We start from the raw sequence: 21,109 nt of genomic DNA, 5'->3' as shown, positions 1-21,109 counted from the left end.
AAATGTAAGTCGGTTCTTACCGTCAGTGGGAGACGCCATCTTCCAACCCATGTCACGTGACGTGGTCAACCGTCGGCGGGAAAGCTGGGACCCATAAGCCACGCCCCCAAAGAGAGACCCTATCCTCAACTCGCAGCCTTCTCGTTTCCCCGCCTCATAGGCGATCCTTGCCTAACCCCGCCCCCAACGCTAGCCACACACACCTCTACCCTGGCGGAGACGGAGCGACTGCAAAAATTCTTGGAGGGTTTTTATTTACTTTCCCCAGTGATGGGGTGGGGCCGCGGTCATCTTTGTGGCCAATCGGAGTTCCCGGTTAGGGGGCGTCTTCCCCGTGTGCTGAATATAGAGTACCCAAGTCAGGGGCGTCTTCCCTACCTCCGCCAACAGAATTTAACAAGATGGGAGAGGGGCGAGAGCTCTTTCACTTCTGACCAACCGCATATCCCCAAAGCTGGGAGTGAGGGGTGGGGTAAGAAGTTCTGGCGCGTGATTGGTTAGAGGAAATGGTCCTCTCCACCAATGAGGAGGTGCAGCAGGACAGAGGGGCGAGGTCTGGCAGCCGTAGTGCCTTTGGGGAATCACCCGCAGTAGAGGCACCGGGAGGCGGAGACTAGGGGGTCGAGAAGCATGGCGGCGGTAGTGGTGGCGTCGGCAGTGCGGGCTCGGATCCTGCAGGCGAGTGAAAGTGGCGCCGAGGGGTCGCGAAGCTAGAAATTGGGTCCCTTCCTTCCACTCTCTGAGCCAACCCCTTCTTGGCAGACCCTCCTGTTCCCACTCGACCTGTGCGGCCCTGTCCCAGCCCCCTCACTCCGTATCCGTCGTCGTTGGTTCCGGTCCTGGTCTATCATCCCTGGCCTCCCACCCCGTCCTTTTACTCTTGAACCTCCCCTCATCCTGCTGTGGCCCCCTCTCCTCCAGCCCTATACCCCGTTACTGATGTCACAACTCGCCCTCACCTCTCCTGGTCCGCCCACATTCTTTCCTTTTCACCTTTGCACCTGCTACCCCTCTCCCCAGAAACTCACCTCTGGTCACCTTTTTAAGAGCTCTTTCCCCTACCTCGAGCGTCCAGATTGTTCCTCTCCCCCACCTTTTTTCAGTGTCTATAATCCGAAGTAAAGGGAGGAGGAGGAGACACATCAGGGGTGAGGGTCAGTGAATGAACTTTGAATCTCCTAGGAGTGTACACTAGGTTTCCTCCCCAAAATAGTTATTTGCTGAGCTATCTTCCTCAGCTATGGCTATTTGTATTTTCCACAGGCCATGGGGCTGTCCCCTTGCTTGCCATGACTTTCAGTTAAACTTAGCAAAGTTACAGTGTTCATATTGGCAGTAAATAAGACACCAAATAAGGACACAAATTATGCTACCAGTCTGTTCTAAGCACATAAAAGGGACTAAACATCTCTAAAACAGGTGATAGAAAATCGGAGCCAAGAAGACAAGAAGTGCAAGTTCCAAGTTCCTGCCCCAAAGTCAGCTCTTAGTGGGCCAGTATATCCTCAACAGTGCCCATCAGGTGGATTGGGTCTTCTCTGAAGCCAGTCTAAGGAGAGGCAAGAGCTCATGCCTGAGTCCTGTGATGTCTAACTCTGTTCATAGCTTTTCTTTTGTTGTTCACAGCTTAGCAAGGATTTAGAATATGAGACAAGATTTACTGCAGGCAACATTGTTCAACCTGCAAGAAATATTGCCCTTTTACCATTACGTCCACCCTGGGAACTTCTTCCTCTATGTTGCTGAACTTTTAGATAATAGTATATACCAGGTTTCAGTGAGTTCTACTGCAGAAACTTGTGCATTTTTAAGATTCTTAGCAGAGTCGGCAAAGGTTCATGTTTAAGTATGCTGTTTGATGGGACAGTGTGGAGAGTGGATTGGAAGGGTTTGTTAGATCGTCTGGCTTTGCTCATATTTCTTGCTGTGATCCTACTTCTGTTTTTCTAGTATCTTGTGTTTTTTTTTTTTAATCATGGAGAAACAAAGTTTCCAGCCTATATTTTCCATTAGTAACTTCACTTGGAAATTTTTTACTGAAATTGACTTTTTTCCTTTGCCTCCTCTCCCTCTCTTCAATCACAACGAGTCATTGAGAGCCTTAGGAAGGTATTTTGTCTTTTGCATCAAGGAGAAGACTCTGCTTCCTATGTACTTTATTTGGGAAACATATTTTCTGATTCTTTTGAAGAAACAGCTGAGTTGAACTGGAAAAGAACAGAAATACTAATCCTTAGCCAACCAATAGGTACTGTAATATTAAACTTCAATAGAGAGTAGTCTAGATTCTGACAGTCATGAATTTTAGTAGACTATCGAACAGTGTGTTTTCAGTTATTTAAAGTACATTGTTAGCATATCTTCTCTGTTATGGTAGCTAGTAAAAGTTAGAACTTCTGTTCCTCATATTATTGCTGCCATTCAGTAAACCTGTCTTAGAGAGTCTCAGTGACTTGCATCATCGATGTAGTAGAAAGAGCACAGGCTTCACAATCATACTTGGATTCTGTCCCAGCTCCATCATTGTATAGTTCCAAGAATATTTGTAAAGATTGGAATTAATGAATATAATGAAGTAAGTTACCCAACACTATGCTCTAAGGTCACTTAAGATCTCCCAACTCGGAACTGAATTCTGTCTTGGCATCCATCTGTATGTCAGGCTCTCTCCCCAGGCTTTGGGAAAGGAAAAATAAATAAAATACTCATTGAAAGCTCCCCTGTTGTAAAGCACTGATAAGTGCTAAACAATAGGAGTACACAGGGTACTGCAGGAACAAACTAAACCTGTGCAGTTCAGGAAAAGCTTCTAAAAGGGCTTGGTCCTGGGCTTGAGTCTTGCAAGACTAGCAGGCCTTTAGCCAAGGGGAGAAGGGAGTTCCTGATAAACAGCAAGTACAAAATAAGCATCTAGAGAGTAAGAAGTTTGATGTGACTGAACATGGGATAGTTTCTTCAGCAACAGTGCTTGGGAAATGAAGAAAAGATAGGAGATCTAACCTGTCAACAACTATGTGATAATGTTTTATTATTCCAATGCAGTGCCTTTTATGCCCTCTTGACAGCAGAGGCTGTGTGCAAGTGAAAAAATAAAACTAAGTGGCTAGAATGCTCAAGTTGGCTGATCCATGCATTTTTTTGCCTTGTAAGACAGTATATATGAAACAATATCAAGTGATTGCTTGGTGAGTTCTCATTCTTTCAGTCTACAAAATATTACTGAGTGCTTACTCTATTCCAGGAATGGTGCTAGGGGCTGAGAACACAACCATCTAGTAATGTAAGGGGAGAGAGACTTAATAATTAAACAAGCTATTATTCCATAATATGATAAGAGAAATAGAGGAATTCAGGTGTTTTTATGAACTCCACAATCAGGTACTTAGCACAGACCCTGAGATTGAGACTTAAAAACTTCCAAGTCTGCTACTTCTCTCATTCTGAGTTAACTTTGTTTCTCCTACTTCAGAGGAAACAGAAACAATCAAATATTCCTTTTTCTACTAGCAAACCTAGAAGACTGACCTGTACCTATACCCAAAATGATGGCTAAGCAGGGAGCAAAGGAGTAGGAGTGAGCCAAGCAAATGGGATGAAACAATTCCTGGCAAGAGGGAGCAGTACATGCAAGGGCAAAGAGAGCCAAAACATGTTCCAAATGGCTGGAGTATAGAGAGCAAGGAGGAAAGTGTTGACCTATGAAACTGGAGAAATAAAGATACTACGTAGAGTCTTCTAAGCAACATCAGATTAGTCTTTATCCCAAGGGCAGTGGAAAGCCATTGGAGGATTTTAAACAAGGGGGTGATCTGACCAGATTTGTGTTTTAGGAAGACCTTCTGGCTATGATGTGGAAACTAGATTCAGAAGGATTAAGGCTGAAATCCAGATGAGAAACAATGACGGTATAGTGGGGGGAGGTGATGGCAGGAAGAGTAGAGAAAAAGGGGTGTGGTCAAAGACTTCTGAGGGAACAGATTGCCAGGACTTGTTTGATTCGCGGTAAAGAGAAAGGGAGGAGTGGGGTGACATTCAGGTTTCTGGTTGCACAACTAGGTGAGTAGCAGTCCTGTTCACTGAAAGGTGGGTTTTTGAAAGCAGCACAGGTTGGTAGGGAGAAGATGAGGAGTTTGGCTTTTTCAGTGTATACCTAAACATGTCCAAGTAGAGATAAAATGAAGACAGTTATCTTAAAAAGGAAGATTCTGGCTAAGGACACAGATTTGGGCATCATCAGGATCTAGATAATTAAGCCACAGAGTAGATGAAATTACCCGAGGAGAGTACGCAGAATGAGAAGGCCTAGGACCAAGCCTTGAGGAACTAACTCGAAGAGGCCAGGTAGAGGAGAATAAACCAGCAAAGAAGGTAGAGAAGTGACCCAAGAAATAGAAGATACTAGGGTATCACAGAAGACAAATGAAAAGAGGGTTCAGGAAGGAGGGCATGATTAACCATGTGTTATGTAAAATTTCCCAGGGCCAAGAGACCAAAGAAAGAGGCTGACAATTCCATATTTACATAAAGAGTTTATTAAGGGAATTTATATACAAGGCTTGTCTTGCCATGGATAACTTCTGTGCCACGTGGCAGGCACTAAGGGGTAATATAGGACAGGGCAGGATGAATGGGGGTACTGGGGTTTGAGATCCCCCAGAGAAGGGGAAAATGCTTTGCATGCTTATCTGCACAGGGCAGTGGCCTGCTCCAAGAACTAGCATATCTGGGGCATAGGGGCGGGTTCAGACAGTCTCTGAAGGGATTTCTGGGAAGCATTCTCTGTTCTGGCCAGGATCTAGCTGGCAGGTCTGGCAGATCTGGCAGGTCATGGAATAGTCTCTCCTCTATACCATGTCACCTCTACTGAGAGGTCAAGTACTACAAGAAGTCCATGGGGTGTAGAAAGTCACTGGTGTTTAGTCTTGAAGGTTAGAGTAGATTGAACAGTTAGTGGGAGATGAGGAAATAAAGATAATTGGTATAGAGAACCCTTGCTTTTGGATGGAGAGAGGTTTAAGGTACAGAAAAGAAAGGATAATTGATGGAGGTGTCAGAGGCAGCAGGAAAGGTTGGCTTCAGAGCACAGGTGCAGAGATTAGCCTTAGATAGGAGGACAGACACCCCTTTAGTCAGTCCATAGATATTGATTGTGTACCTCTGTCTCCCAGTTGCTTTGTCCTCACAGAGTTTGCTAGCTCCCTTCTCCATTATAGGAGGGAGGAAGGAAAAAAGGATGAGTATAACTGCAGGTCAGTTTTGTAGGTTTGCTTATAGGAAGTTGAGGACGTTCTCATCTGATGGTTTCTGTTTCCCCTGAAGTAGGAAAAATAAGGTCAGCTCCTAAGAGTAAGAGGGAAAGTAGCAAAGTAAGAAGTTTTAAAAGAATTGATAAGTTTTGAAATAGCAAGGAGTGAAAGCAAACAAGTATTTATAATAATAATATAATAATATTTAATGAGCACCAGCTATTTGCTAGCTGTTTTTCGTATTTGCAGTCTTGATCACAATAACTATGTAAAGTAAGTAAACAAGATAGATACAGTGCCTGCCTTCAAGAAACTTAGTCTTTTGGGTAACAGACAAATACCCAGGCAATTACAAAAGGGACAAAGAAACCTGATAGGGGAAGTATTGGCTGCTGTGGGAGTACAAAAAAGAGAGTACGTAATCTCGTCTGGGGCGGGGGGCAGTCAGGCAATATAGCTGCCCAGTGGACCTGTCTTTTGTTTAGTAGATATTTATTAAATACCTACTATGTACCAGATTGGTATTGGGAGCATAGCTGTAAGTAAGACACGATGGGCTCCTGGAGGGTTTTGGTGGTTTAAAATAGCTTTTGTGGGGCATGGACGAAGAAGCAGACTAGGCTTTTGTCTGCTGGTCCTTTGGACAGTGCCACAGGTGTAGTTCTTGCATTTTGTGCAGCTCTAAACTTTGGGTTAACATGGCCTCTCTTCAAACAAGATAATAGATTATTAGATTCAAGTCCCAAGTATTTCAGATGGCTTGCTTTGATTAGAATATTTCTTAAGTCAACTTCCATAGTATATATACAAACTATTTTTTAGAGAGTTATTTTATTACAACCGATCCCCCTCCTAATTTTCTAATTATATCCTGTTAAATATTACCTACACAACACAGTTTTTTCCTATAAGGTACATGAGGCATTTAAAAAATAGCTTATTGAAATAAAATTGGCATATACTGTATATATTTAAAATATACAATTTGGTAAGCTTTAATATTTGTATACACCTGTGAAATCATCATCACAATCAAGATATGAATAGATTCATACCTACTCTCTACCTCCTCCATCATCTTTAGGCAAACACTGATCTCCTTTCTGATACTACAGATTAGTTTACATTTTTTAGTTTTATATAAATGAAATCATACAGTATGTACTCTTTTTGTCTTACTCAATATAATTATTATATATGTATATAATAATACATTTATTATATATGTATATTATAATAATAGAATGCATATAATAATACATTCTTTTTTATTCTGAGTAGTTTTCCAGTGTATGGATATACCACATTAGTTTCCCTATTTACCTATACAGTGGTGGACATTTGTTTTTTTTCTAAATTTTGGGTTATTACAAAATATATTTGTGTTTGTATGGGAGTAGTAAACTTACATTTGATACTTGGTTATATACTACCTTATATTCAACACCTATTGTGTTAGATACCATGCTGAATGTTTTCATATTGTCAGATTTATAGTGACTACATTTTCCAGACCAAAAATTAGGAAAATACAGACTAATGACAAAAAAAAATTTTAAACCAGGACTGCCCTGGAAATTGAGAACATAATGATTATGGTTTATAGTCTCATGTCTTTTCTCTTTAGACTATATGATCCTTCAGAAAAACATCAAGTCCTTTTTCATATATCCACAGTAATATTAAGCATATAGTATAATGTTAAGCATATAGTAGCCATTCACTAAGTTTTTAATAATTTTCTGCTTTTGTTCATCAAAATAATAATTCTTTTACCTCACAGGTTTCTTCCAAGTTAAACTCCACTTGGTATTCAGCATCTTCCTTCTCTTCTTCTTCAGTGGTGAGTTTATTTGGCACTAAAGATTGACTTTTAAGAAGAAATCTAGGGTAATTTTTGAGTATTCCTATTTATATTCTTTATGTAATTGTGATCAGAGTGCATGTGAAACTTTGTATCTTGGTTTTCTTAATTTAATATTATGTCTATTGTATTGTAAGCATGTTCAGTATTACAAGATGGTCTTTATATGTGGTTATGATTTTAATGGCCGCATAGTATTTCATCAAGTAGATATAACCTGAGTTAACTACTAATTTCCTATATAACATTTAGATTGCTTCAGTTTTTCAGTATTATTAAACAAACATTTATTTTTAGTTTTTTTCTTCTTTTAGATTATTTCTCTTCTGAAATAAGATTACTGTGTCAAAAGATAGAAACATTTTTTGGCTTCTAGAACTTTAGTTGACCCTGCCAGATAGTTTATTCTTGACAACTTTAGAGCTGTTTTTACAGGCCTTCTGTCTTGTCAGCCATTTGCAGTACCTAAAATCTAATAAATAAGGACTGGTGCTCAAAATCCTTTATGTGTAGAAGCATGCACACATTGTAACACAGTAGTCCTTTATCTTTTTGTTCCACAGACCCCTTTGAAAATTTAATGAAAATAAGCTTCTTCTCAAATAATTCACATAGATAAAAACATTAAAAGATTTTTTTGACCATAAAGGTAAGACATCATCATGGTAATGTGACAGAAAGTCAGCTGGGCTGACAAGTTACAGTAGCTAATATTTGTTAACACAAAGTCTGTGACACTTTTTAGTATAAGCTTTACAAGTGACATGTGTTTACTCATGAAGTTTCACTGTGTAATTAGCTGGGAATTTCCCATTTTCAGAGAGGTTATAGTGTTTGAGAGGCTCTGCGACATATTAACAAACAGTATAAACAAATATATTGTTTATCTTTTCTCTAATGGTAACATTTCTAGAGAGCAGTAGATTCAGTTATCGAATGGAATTCTTTCTTTGTGAAAGGAAAAGAAAATTAAGGCAATGAACTAATACAAAGTTTTGTGTTATTTTTTCCCCCCAGCCAACTGTAAAGCTCTTCATCGATGGGAAATTTGTTGAATCCAAAAGTGACAAATGGATTGACATCCACAACCCAGTAAGCAAAGCTGCTTAAACTGACTAGCCTAGAATTCTGGGCACATGGTGGGAAAATGGGGACCTGGTTGACTATTGTGAAGCACACAGTGCTGCCTTTGTGACTAGATGAAAAACAGAGGTGGGGCAGGGACAAAGAATGATGTGCTGCTTTTTCCCATCAGGCCACCAATGAGGTTATTGGTCGGGTCCCTCAGGCCACCAAAGCTGAAATGGATGCAGCTGTTGCTTCCTGCAAACGTGCTTTTCCCACATGGGCAGACACTTCAGTATTAAGCCGTCAGCAGGTCCTACTCCGCTATCAACAACTTATTAAAGAAAACTTGGTAAGAAATCTGAATGGTATCATTTTCCAAACTGTTGCTTAGGGATACTTGTCACATTCACAGAGGCCCTTTCAGCTGCATTCCCTCACTCTACAATCCAGAGAGACATAGATCATGGCTCTCTGCCTTATACTGCTTCTCCCCCATTTTGTTCTTCTTTGGCTGCTTGAGAACTAAAAGGAGGCACACCCTTGCATTGGTTTCTATTTGTGTTTTCTTTCTAGAAAGAAATTGCCAGGTTAATCACACTGGAACAAGGGAAGACCCTAGCTGATGCTGAAGGAGATGTGTTTCGAGGCCTTCGTAAGCTGGGAGTCCTTCATGGGGAGGCTCAGGGACTTTTGGGAAGGAGCAAAGGAAGATAGGAGGCAAAGATCTCAGAAAGAGGGATTGCTTCTTTTATGTAAATTTTGTTATCCCATGATATCTTTTTTAATGTTTGTGGAAAATGGCAATACTTCTCAGTGATCTATGAAATTGGTTTACTTTATTGTTTTACTCAAATGATCTTCCAGTAGGTACGTGCATTTCACTTTCCTTTTCCCATTTAGAGAATCTCATTTTGCATACCTCCTTCACATGGAAGGGCAAGTCACTATATCTTTCCTCTGTCATTGGCCTGAGCCATTCTCTGTCCTCAGAGCTGATTAGAGCATGACAAAGCTAAATATTGCACAATGTGGGCAGCTCATGGCCTGACTACTTCTTCTCTTGCAGAGGTGGTTGAGCATGCCTGTAGTGTGACATCCCTCATGCTGGGAGAGACCATGCCATCCATCACCAAAGACATGGACCTTTATTCCTACCGTCTGCCTCTAGGGGTGTGTGCAGGCATTGCTCCATTCAATTTTCCTGCTATGATCCCCCTTTGGATGTTTCCCATGGCCATGGTGTGTGGAAATACCTTCTTAATGAAACCATCAGAGCGAGTCCCTGGAGCAACTATGCTTCTTGCTAAGTTGCTCCAGGACTCTGGTGCCCCTGTTGGAACACTGAACATCATCCACGGACAACATGAAGGTAACTGCCCTTCAGTACATGGCACTTAATCTGGCTTCCAAAAAATCAAGGTGTTAAGTGGTGATGGGGTGTTTTAGAATGAAGAACCTAGGAAGGAAGGGGTTTACTAACAGTAACCACCATGAAGGAAATGTTTGTTGACTGTTTTGCCATCTCTGTGTGCTATGGTGAGTAACTAGGGAGAGGCAGTCCTTGCCTTACAGAATATATGGGGACAAAGAAATATGGATTAGAGCAAGACACAGATAAGATTAAAAAGAAAGTTTTTACTTCAATATTGAGAGAGTTTATGAGGATATTTAACTCAGAATTTATAGACTTCAGAAAGGCTATAAATTCTATATAAGTCTATATAACAATAGCTAGTACTTAAAAAGTCCTTATGTTTCAGGCATTGTTCCTATGCTTTTCATATGTTATCTCATTTAATCTTTACAACAGCCCTTTGATGTAAGTACTATTATTTTTCCTTTTTACAGATGAGAAAATTGAGGCATAATGAAATTAAGTAATTTGCCCAAAGTCACACTGCTAGAAACAATTGAAGCCAAGCTGTGTGTACCTGGGAAGGCTGACTCTAGATTTTACTTTTAAATACAGTCATGAGCCACATAACAATGTTTCGGTCAACAGCAGACCACAAACATGACAGTGATCTCAAAAGATTATAATGGAGCTGAAAAATTCCAATTGCCTAGTTGCATCACAGCCATTGTAATGTTATAGTGTAACACATTACTCATGTGTTTGTAGTGATGCTGGTGTAAACAAACCTACTGTACTGCCAGTTGTATAAAAGTATAGCACATAAAATTATGTACAGTATGTAATACTTGATAATCATAATAAATGACTAACTGGCTTATGTATTTACTACACTATACTTTTTATTGTTATTTTAGATTGTATTCTTCCTTCTTAACAAAGAAGTTTGCTATAAAACAGTATACTATGTTATGCTAACAGCAGCCTCATGCATCTCGTGTTTACTGCACCTCTTGATTGCATCATTTTGTCTTGTGTTTAATAGCGTGTAGTTTTGTATAGAAACATACCGTATAGGCTTGTAGCCTAGGAGCAATTGGCTATACCAGGGGTCCCCATCCCCCAGACCGCAGACCAGTACCGACTGGTCCATGCCCTGTTAGGAAGGAACCAGGCCACACAGCAGGAAGTGAGCGGTAGGCCAGTGAGTGAAGCTTCATCTGTATTTGCAGCCGCTCCCCAGCACTAGCATCACTGCCTCAGCTCCACCTCAGATCATCAGGCATTAGATTCTCATAGGAGCACCTGTTCCTGCTGCCAAAAAGGTTGGGGACCGCAGGGCTATACCATATAGCCTCAGCGTGTGGTAGGCTATACCATCTAGGTTTGTGTAAGTGCACTCTATGATGTTTGCCCAACGACAAGATTGCCTAATGATAAATTTCTCAGAATGTGTCCCTGTTTTAAGCATCATATGACTGTACTATGTTATATTATCTCTCACATGAGGACACAGTAGTATCTGAGAGTCCTGGTATATAGTTACAGTTGAGGAAATATCACATTCTTAAAGGACAAAAGAAGTGTTGAGTATTGAAGGGCTGTTATTTTGGAGGAAAATAGGAATTGTAGCCTTTGGAATTAGAAGTGGAAATTGTGGAATATCAAATGGGAAAAATAATGAAAGAGGCTAAATAGAATTTGTAGTTTAAAGAATTAAAAGAACAAGGAAAGAGAGAACTAATTCTAGGGTAGAAACACAAAAATATGAAAACTTCTTCATAGCAGTGGGAAAAGGAGAAATTTGCCATGTTGAGAAGGCCATAGCCATTTGTTCCTTTGCGGTGATCATTTATTTTTCTTCCTAAAGCTGTTAACTTTATTTGCGATCATCCGGATATCAAAGCAATCAGCTTTGTGGGATCCAACCAGGCAGGAGAGTACATCTTCGAGAGAGGGTCAAGACATGGCAAGAGAGTTCAAGCCAATATGGTGACTTCTTATTCCTTTTTTGGCCCCTGCTCAAACTCTGTTATATATAGTTAAATTACCTAAAACAGCCCATCAGCAGAGGGGCAACTCGTCCACTCTAATGCCAGTGTTTCTTTATCCCTATTTCATCTGAACTATCTTTTCCTTTAACAATGAACCTTATGATGAGTTTTATTCTGTCACTTTAATTACCTTTATCTTATACAATGAATCTCGGTATCAAAGGGCACATTACTCCCTGAGAATGTTGTTCAGATTATTTGGGCTTTAGCAGTAACAAATTCTGGTTCTGGCCCTGCTTCCCTCATATCATGCTTTTCTAGCCCTTCATCTTTCTTTCTTTTGAGGGGTGTCCTAACTAGTAATGTCAAAATATGATCTTCCCTAAGAGTCCAAGGCTGTTTAGGGCACTGGAAACAGCCCAATATCCCCGTATGAGATGCGTGGTTTGGTTGGCCGCATAGTTTTGCTGTTCTCTTACTAGCTCCTTGTCTTATACTTAGCAGTTCTTTGATACTAAAATACAATTGCTACTTTCTCACCCTTTAGCTAATGTTCATAAAGGATAACCACCTATGCACAAGTGGAGACTTTATGATGTGCCCACTTATTTCTTGTCATGGCTGAATGTGCTTTGGCCAGTTTGACTCAAGTCCTAACCAGCTCATCATGAATTTATTGAGTGAATTCTGTGTCTAACAGTATACTATGTGTAATGGGATAAAATTAAGTTAGCTGATATGGTACTTATTTATCCATGCACTCAACTATAGTTGTATCTGGAAATGTGTGTGGAAATGACCATATGTTATCATACATAGAAGTTCATAAGGCTATATATCTAGAAGCAAGTCAGTCTGGGGAAGCTTTTTCCAGAAACTGTTTATCAGGAGAGGTCTACCTCTTATTTTGCCTTTTCACTGGCCACTGGCATTATTACTGGCAGCTCTTTATATATACTGCTCTTCATTTAACTGGAAACCCCAGCAGATAACAAATTCTTTCCTATCTAACCGAGGAAAGAGAAGGGAGTTCTCCTTGGTTCCTGGATACAGTGTTTAGCTTGTCAGTTTGATGTAATGTGATGATTGAGGCTCTTTGTTTGTTTTGATCTAAATAAACATAAATCAGCTTATTAGATGAGCAGTGAAAAAAAGTAACCTGGACACTTGTTCAATGTTACCAAGACTTTAGCAGTATGAAGATAATAAATTTATCCTCAAAGTAACAAAGGATAAATTCTCTAATCCTTACCTTAAATTCTCATTTGAAATTTCAGATTCTTTGCCTGATTTCTCAGCTTAATCGTATTTTGCCTAGGAAGATTCATGTACTTCCTGTATTTCCTCAGGGAGCCAAAAATCATGGGGTAGTCATGCCAGATGCCAATAAAGAAAATACCCTGAACCAGCTGGTCGGGGCAGCATTTGGAGCTGCTGGTCAGCGCTGCATGGCTCTTTCAACAGCCATCCTTGTGGGGGAAGCTAAGAAGTGGCTGCCAGAGCTGGTGGAGCGTGCCAAAAGCCTGAGAGTCAATGCAGGTAATTGGTTATCTGCTTCGCTCCTTTAGACTTTGCATCTGAGGCACTAAGCTCTTGGTTTTAGCATTGCTCTTGGCCAATGGAAGCAATCATGTCTGCCCTTACTGAAGAAGGGCCTGGTTTGGAACCCCTTAGTAGAGGCCTCAAGTGTCCCCAGCCTCACCTTTCCTTCCCCTATAGCTTAACAATAGATTATCCCCTGCAGCTTGATCCAGAGCTTGGAACATCCCCTGACTTGCCCTGAAATTTATGATTAATGCCTTTATGCTTACTGATCACAATCCTCTAGCATTCTTTCCAGACTACTCCCATCTTTGTCCCTGAGTCGCTAACGCCACCAGAGGACCATATTGCTGGAGGAACAGCTCCATGAAGCATAACAGACCCCCTGGAATCATCACATAGCCACTGGATTAATGACCAGATTATCCTTTAAATACCGTAAGCCAGACTGAGAAGGCAAGGCAGTTTTCCAAGGTGTTAACCTGCTGCCTTCTCAGATCACTGGTGCCCTGACAGTAAACGCTTATTCTAAAAAGCCCAACTCCTGTGTTGATCTATTGAGGTCTATTGGCTGAGCCCCGGACTCAGTTGCCCTCTGGTTATATTACTGTTGCCTCTTTGTACTGTAGTTGTCATTTGGATTCATCTTTAGTTGGCAATCAGAATTTATGTTAACGAGTCTTCAACACTTCTGTGTTATTTTACAGGAGACCAGCCTGGAGCTGATCTGGGCCCTCTGATCACCCCCCAGGCTAAAGAGCGAGTCTGTAATCTAATTGATAGTGGAACAAAGGAGGGAGCCTCCATTCTTCTTGATGGTCGAAAAATTAAAGTCAAAGGCTATGAAAATGGCAACTTTGTTGGACCAACCATCATTTCTAATGTTAAGGTGAACAACTCTGGATTATTTTGTTCACAAATATGAGAGCTGAAGGCCCTTTGGAGGCTATGGAATCTCATCTCTCCAGTTTATAAATGAAGATCATTTAATAACTGGGGACCTCATCTCTTGCCAAGATTACTCAGTTATTTTATCTAGAATCTGAATGAACCTCCCTTCTCATCCCCAATCTCTTTCCACTCTACTAGCAACCAGGAAACTTTCCATAAAGGGCTAGATAGTAAAATTTTTTGGCTTTGCAGGGATATATATTCTCTGTCACAACTACTCAACTCTTGACATCTTAGTATGAAAGCAGCCATTAACATTGTGTGGCTATGTTCCAATAAAACTTTATGGACAATGAAATTTTAACTTTACATTCCATGATTGATTTTTTTTCAGCCTTTATGTAGAGCTTTGCATAGTGGCAGTATGACAGCCAATGAGGTTTATCTGAGGCACAATTATTGCTAATTGAAAAAATATAGAAATTATCCCTAACTTGTTGGCTGTACAAAAACAAGCACATTTGGCCCACAGGCCATATTTTGCCAACCCCTCTCTTACATTATCCTTGTTACTTATTTCTTTAATTTTTTTCTTCCCACTCCTCCTTGCTGCCTAGCTCATAGTTACTGCAGTGTCTCCGTCAACATATCAGCCACCCAGTATTTTTATTAAGTATCTACTCTCTGTCCTAAATTTATCTGCATCTTCACCAGAAAGTGACGAAAGAAAAAGAATCGATCTGTCAATTTTTATTTATCAAAACTCTACAAGTCTCTCAACTAAAATTAATGAGTAAATTGAGGTTAGGAGGCTTTCTTTGAAATACATATGTCCCCACCAATCCTACTATAATCCTGAATAATTGTTAAATGTAAATGTAGCAGAAATTGTGGAATTTCTTGCTTCAAAACCATAGAGGAAAAATCCACCTATCAACTGACTAGCAGCAGTGGTGAAGGATATTTTGATTGTTTAATGTGACCTGATATCAAAATATAAAGTATAGACTCATTGGAAGGCAAAGGAGTAAATGAGAATGTATTGTTCAGTTACAGAAAACTTAGCACAGGGTTTCTTTAAACAAAAATTCTCCTGTGGTGTTTTTAATATATATCTGATTTATAAAAAAATGATTTTTCATGTAACTTTTCAGTAACATAACAATTGTATAAACCAGTTATATAAGTATAAAAGAGGAAGCTAGTGATGGTTCATGAGACCTAAAAATACAGTGCTTAAAGGAAAGGAATGTAGTTGTACTTAATAGGAATTTCAAGTTGTTTATATGATTGGTAGCTTGGAAGATGGAATACAGCAAGAAAGCACTTTTTAAAAAATAGGTGGTTTAAAATGAAAAGAGATTACTAACATGAAAGCCATCCATGTAAACAGTGGGTAATACAGTACCAAATAAGCATAAAATACTGACTTTTTTTTCTGGATGCATCACTCCTGGCAGCCAAATATGACCTGTTACAAAGAAGAGATTTTTGGTCCAGTTCTTGTGGTTCTGGAGACAGACACTTTGGATGAAGCCATCAAGATTGTAAATGACAATCCATATGGAAATGGAACTGCCATCTTTACCACCAATGGAGCCACTGCTCGGAAATATTCCCACTTGGTGGATGTTGGACAGGTTTGTGAACAAAGTTTTAGGAAGTTCTTGTAGTCATTTACTGTTAACTATCTAGGGGAGATGGTAAAGAGTAATCAGTTGCTGCCCCTCCGCTCTTCCACAGGAATAAAAGTTAATGGGTGGAGATGGGGTAGAAGGTGGGTATTTAAAATCGGTCTCTTTGGTGCAAAACATTTGTGCTTCCAAATGGAGAGTTCCTTTGTTTGAGTCCCTTTCTTAGCATTTGACGTGGATTTGTTCTGCTTTAGGTGGGTGTGAATGTCCCTATCCCAGTGCCTTTACCAATGTTCTCATTCACCGGCTCTCGATCTTCCTTCAGGGGAGACACCAATTTCTATGGCAAACAGGTAACTTTAAGTTTTAAAAAATGTTTTTTCCTCTAGGAAACTTTCTTGTACATATTCAGGAACAAGGATTCTGCAAGGAAGGGCCTGCAGCAGCTTCTGTGGAGTCATATGTTGTTGAGCAGTGCTTGTCAGTAGGTCTCCTAGAAAAGATTTAAAAGTTAACAAAATTTTGCCAAAGCTGCTTCTTGTTGAATAACTCAAGGCAACAAAGTTTTGGAGAAAGAGCAAGAGAAAGCGCAAGCCTTTGTATAAGCCCTTTCCTCTGCCTCCCGCCTTTCATCTGACTAACTCTTAATCATCTGTCATGTCTTAGTGTCTTTCCTCCAGAAAATCCTCTCTGACCACCACCAGCCCCTTCCTCAGTGCTGGGTTGGGTATGCCCTCATGCTCTCACTGCACATACTTCTCCTGTAACAGTTAATCATTTACAAAAAAAATTTATTGAGCACCTTTGTACCAAACAGTATTCTAGGCACTACAAATACAGTATTGAACAAGAAAAATAAAGCATACGTGAAACCAAATTGTCAGGTTCAAACCCCAGCTCAGCCAGTTATTAACTGTGTGACCTTGGAGGATACACTCTCTGTGCCTCAAGCTTCTTCATCTATAAAATGAGAGTAACACCAGTACTTATATTTCATAAAGTTATGAGGGTTAAATAGCACTATTACCATCCTTCAGCAGGTACACATGTTCTAAGGCAGGAATAGCATGACATGTTCAAACAGCAGAAGTGGCTGGAACACAGTGAGTGGATAAGTAACAGTGGTAAGAGATGAGGCTGGAGAGATAGGCAAGGGTGAGGCATGTAGGACTCTTTAAGCCATGTTAAGAAGCCCTCCGTCATCATGCTGTAATTATTTTTGCCTATCTGCAGCCCCAAACACGTGACCAAATGTGTTCAACTAATGGACTAGTGGAAGTTCTTTGTAGTCCCGCAGAAATACGGCCATTTTGGAACCTTTAGTAATAAATTACACTTTTTCTATATCAGTCTCTCTTATAGGTTAAAAAATTAACAATGGGATTGCATAGCAGAATATAACAGTGTAGCCAGTTGGTTAAGAAAAAATTTTGGTTATCTGGAGGCTGATTGTACAGTTTGTGCATTAGTCATAGCTTTTGCAAAATTAACTAGTTCGATACTATTAAAAATTTCTTTTTAAGTTACTCTGGTAAGTGAGGCTTCTTGGAAGAAAAGACTGACTTCATACAGAGTTGAAGTCTTAAATCCTTAGGTAATTAAATTGCTATTTTGCATGGAAAAGAGACTTGAAAGTATCATTCTTACATAATAAAATGTAAACTTTAGTTGTATCTTATACTGAAAGTATGTAATAATCTCTAAAGTTGTTTTCAGTATATTAAGCATGGCCTAGATTTTGCCAAAAAATTCTAGGAGAGTATTTTATCTAACTAGCATGTTTTTTCCTAATATCTTTCTAGCTTGCTAGTAATTAGGTAAATGTTAGATCTGTACAGTCTATTCTCTTTTGCTCAAGCCCACTGTTACAACATAAACTATGTATATGTAAAGCCTCACGTGTAATATATATTTCATTTCTTCATTCTTTTCTATTCTTCATGGGAAGGAGAGAAAAACATTACTGAACAGCAGTTATTATGCTAGGATATTTGTATGCCATTTCATTTTCCCCTCACACATTGCTAAGAGGTGGGTACTATATCACAGATAATGCCCAAGGTTACACAGCAAGGAGTAGAGGCAAGATTTGAACCCTGTATCAAGACCTCAGAGCACATGATATTCAGCCCTAGCAACAGAATGTCCTGCAAGTTTAACAGATTACGTTGTTCAGTTTTTCCATTTAGATGCTAATGCTCTTGGCTAGTTTCAGCATAATGACAGCTAAGGTTTAACAGTTTACTATGTGCCAGGTATTATGCTAAATGTTTTAGAAAAACTTTGATGAACAATATGTTGGATTCTAGTTGCACCTATTCCTCAAGTAGGAGTGTGAGTAGCATTTTGCAACACTCCCTTCAAAATTTGATTTAAAAAGGAATCATGAAACCCCCTAGAAATATATGCTAACTCCCTCTCCCTCTCTTTCTTTTGTTTGTTCTCTTTAGGGCATCCAATTCTATACTCAGCTAAAGACTATCACTTCTCAGTGGAAAGAAGAAGATGCTACTCTTTCCTCACCTACTGTAGCCATGCCTACCATGGGCCGTTAGAAACAAGTTTGTTCCAGCTCAGCCCATCCTGAGTAAGCTCTCTTTATTTTGACTGACTTCATTTGCCAACTTCGCTCAGACTAGATCCCTGGGAATGGACTACCTTGTAACTAATACCTTTCTCAGGACAATTAGCCCCTGCAAAGTTGCTATAGGGAGACTCCTAGAGTAACTCTGAAACCAGATTTTCATTTACTCTTCATACATCTGTTTTTGAGGTAACTGTTGTTAATTGTGAAATGTTTATCTAGAATGATTGCTTAGGACTATTTTCTAAAAATTCTCCCCTTTTCTGATAACTTGAAGGAAGGGAAGATTATGTAAAGAAGATCTTTCATAATTGGAAGAGAACCTCTTGGATGAGAAAATGGGACAGGAATAATTCACCCTTTGGTTGATCTTCAAACACAGCCCTACATAAATGCCTGTGAGAGACACCCCTCTGCCAGGCTTTCCTAAGCCTCTCATTTATCACACACTACACAAAATAGAGTCCATTCTACTTATCCCACAGTGTGACAACTGCTTGTTTCTTTTTCTGAATGCCAGTTTGTCCTAGTGAATTATGAACACTAAATTCTGCCATTGTCACTTTTCCTGCTTAAAATCATTTCTCAAGGATACCTCAGTATGCACTGGATAAGTCAACTTTTTGTTGTGTGTGCCAAGTGTTAGATTTCAGGATTCGCTTCAGCAGTCATTAATTAATGCTTCAGTCATTAATTCAGGTGCCCGTAGGTTTTTTTGTATTTTGGGTTTTTTTAGAAAACCATTTCAAAAGTTATTTTACACCCAGAAATCAAGCGGTGTTCCAGTCGTGAAAGTGGGCAAGACTCTTGCCTTAAGCAAATTGAACCTGATAGTCCTTGACAAAATTTTTATGTTGTTCTTTCCTCTTGCCTTCATTAAATAAAAGAACCCTTTATATAGAGTGATTGACTGGGCCTAAGAAATTTTAAAGCTTTTTATGACATAAAACAGTAAAAAAAAAAATACTTTGACAGATTCTTTTGCTACCATTAATTTAACTGTCTTTATGCTTCTTGTTTCTTTGATGTAGCTCAACTTTAAGTCAGAACAGAAATTGATGTGCTAAACAAAATAGCTTCTGTCTTTTTGCTCTGCATCCCAATTGAATCTTATCTTTCTGATACGGTTTTCACCCACTGAACTAGGAGAGGGCTTCAGGCTCTGATAGAGAAGTCTCTCGTCCTCAGCCAGATGACATAGGTCATTATTTTTCCATCTCCCTATTAGTCATATGGGTAATGCTAACCTAATCATGGGGTTATTCAGTGAAAATGTGCACTCTATAGATTTTAGGCTTATTATTACCATGAACTAGATAGAATGTCAAAATCTTCAATCACTTAAGATGACTGGTATTTAGTAAAATACATTTATGACCCTACTGGGTCTTTTTTTTTCTTTTCCTTTTTTAGATTTGCCTTCCTAAAGAGATGAGGCAATAAAAATTTATAGAATGCTCCTTGTTTTATCTCTTATCACATCTGGCCAGTGGTAGTGATATTTAATTCAATCCAACAACTACAGGCTAGGTTGGATAAAAGGTCATATTACCTAAGTTCCAAATGGAATTAAATATAATCACAGCGACTTCTAAATTTTCCTTACATTTAAGGGAAATCACTTTTTAAAAAATACTAACTAATGAGAATTGTGTTGTCCTTATTGGAATCAATTTCATTGGCTAGCTTCTCTACTCAAAAGCTTCTTGTTTCTGAGATGGAAAAAAATCTATAGTTATGTTTATGCTAGTAGCAGCTAAAAAATTCAGTATTTTATTTTCTTTTTGCTCTGATGTGACCTCATTTGAAATTTCTCTGATTTTATATTGTACTGATTATAAATAACAAATTTTTAATAAAAAGCTCTTAAAAAGAAAATCTGGCTTTCTTTTTTTAATGGTGCCATACTTCCTTGTAATCTTGTCCCCGAGCTTCTAGTGACTCAGACTTCCAACCTCTGTCCAAAGCCAAGAGTTACATGGTCATCATGTTTATTCTTACATAAAAGATAGTACATATTTTGGCTAGGCTGTATATTGCCAAAGGCAGTTAATAGGTTGTCCACACTAAAAGAGGCACAAATATGCATTAAGTGTATGCCTTTTTCAGTGTGGATATTGTGATACAAATGTCCATGATTTCAACTAAAGGTATTACTCATTTCACTGACCCCTGAGAACTCCTGGCTAGTAAAGCTAAAGGACTGTGACTTAGCAAGAAGCTGCATGGAGAAAGGTAACAGTTAAGTGTATTGTTTGGTTAGATTACAGACTCTTTACCATGTCAGACTCTTGTGATCCTTTCTGAATTTTGGATATTATCAGTTCACCAGAAGAGTCTGCAATTGGTACTTGCTGTGTGATAAAGGTTTGATCTTGAAGCTTACTTTCATCCCTGCAATAATGACAAAATAACAGACCTGTCAATAACCAGACACACATGGAACCTGATTCAGAACAACAGACTTCTCACTCAGTTTGAGCACGTATAAGATGTCCACAAGAACCACTATGATCAGGCACTCGCTCATGGCTTTGTCAAGAGAGACCTTACCCAAATTCCTCTGTTTCTCCATTGTCCAACACAACATAATCTGGAACTGGAGGCCTAGAACTGTGGCTGTATTTCCTGTGGTGGGAAAAAGTTAAAGTGAGGCAGTGTCTCCTTGTGCCAGGTATTTCAACTACACTTTAAAAGTGCTTAAATAAATGAATGCTTCAGTTAAATAGGCTTCTCATTTTTAAAAATGAGCTTTTACACACAGAGAGACAGTATAATGTTAGGCAAGTTAATATAAATTTATATTCTTTTGAAGTTGAGACGTTGAACTTAAGAAATGGAAATATTTATTGAGATGATTATGATGATGATACATAACAGCTATTAATGGTGATGGGCAAGTTTGAACCAGAATACTGACCAAAATAGCCAG

General features: G+C 39.3%; 3 protein-coding genes and 1 pseudogene across 10 annotated transcripts in view; 2 read left to right on the top strand and 2 right to left on the bottom strand.

Annotated features, from left to right (window-relative positions):
• The window catches only part of LIN52 (lin-52 DREAM MuvB core complex component), a 74,754-nt gene extending 74,345 nt beyond the window's left edge, over positions 1–409 (bottom strand). For 3 of the 7 annotated variants that reach the window (XR_005657516.1, XM_039883777.1, XM_039883779.1), the window contains exon 1: positions 21–399. Coding sequence is in view for 6 of the 7 variants with exons in the window: in XM_039883777.1 (XP_039739711.1) it covers positions 21–51 (31 nt within the window). In the remaining variant the exon portion in view is untranslated. Of the gene's footprint in view, positions 1–20 lie in introns of all 7 variants that reach the window. The other 4 variants (XM_039883774.1, XM_039883773.1, XM_039883778.1 and 1 more) reach the window with 4 other exon arrangements.
• Positions 410–524: 115 nt separating this feature from the next.
• Positions 525–19,079, top strand: ALDH6A1 (aldehyde dehydrogenase 6 family member A1). Of its 2 annotated transcripts, XM_039883765.1 has the most exons (13): positions 588–678; positions 7,030–7,089; positions 8,128–8,202; positions 8,366–8,527; positions 8,752–8,830; positions 9,245–9,547; positions 11,403–11,524; positions 12,876–13,065; positions 13,776–13,957; positions 15,420–15,599; positions 15,848–15,946; positions 18,044–18,180; positions 18,455–19,079. In XM_039883765.1, the coding sequence occupies exons 1-12, from the start codon at positions 631–633 to the stop codon at positions 18,146–18,148; spliced, it is 1,605 nt and encodes a 534-aa protein (XP_039739699.1). In that variant the 5' UTR covers positions 588–630; the 3' UTR covers positions 18,149–18,180; positions 18,455–19,079. The 2 variants fall into 2 exon arrangements, with proteins under 2 accessions (XP_039739698.1, XP_039739699.1); XM_039883764.1 differs by having other exon boundaries at positions 525–678; positions 18,044–18,845.
• On the top strand, positions 14,365–14,494 carry LOC120619970 (uncharacterized; annotated as a pseudogene).
• BBOF1 (basal body orientation factor 1) overlaps positions 15,463–21,109 on the bottom strand; it is a 30,486-nt gene continuing 24,839 nt past the window's right edge. The window contains exons 10-12 of the mRNA XM_039883766.1: positions 20,731–20,805; positions 20,457–20,571; positions 15,463–16,086 (exon numbers count right to left, since the gene is read on the bottom strand). Coding sequence (XP_039739700.1) covers positions 16,075–16,086; positions 20,457–20,571; positions 20,731–20,805 — 202 coding nt within the window. The 3' untranslated portion in view covers positions 15,463–16,074. The remainder of the gene's footprint in view (positions 16,087–20,456; positions 20,572–20,730; positions 20,806–21,109) is intronic.

The sequence above is a fragment of the Pteropus medius genome, unplaced genomic scaffold (genome assembly GCF_902729225.1).
Source record: "Pteropus medius unplaced genomic scaffold, Ma_sr-lr_union100, whole genome shotgun sequence".
In the NCBI taxonomy this organism is placed as follows: Eukaryota; Metazoa; Chordata; class Mammalia; order Chiroptera; family Pteropodidae; genus Pteropus; species Pteropus medius.
The sequence above is the reverse complement of the archived record's forward strand: the minus strand, read 5'-3'. Positions and strand labels throughout refer to the sequence as shown.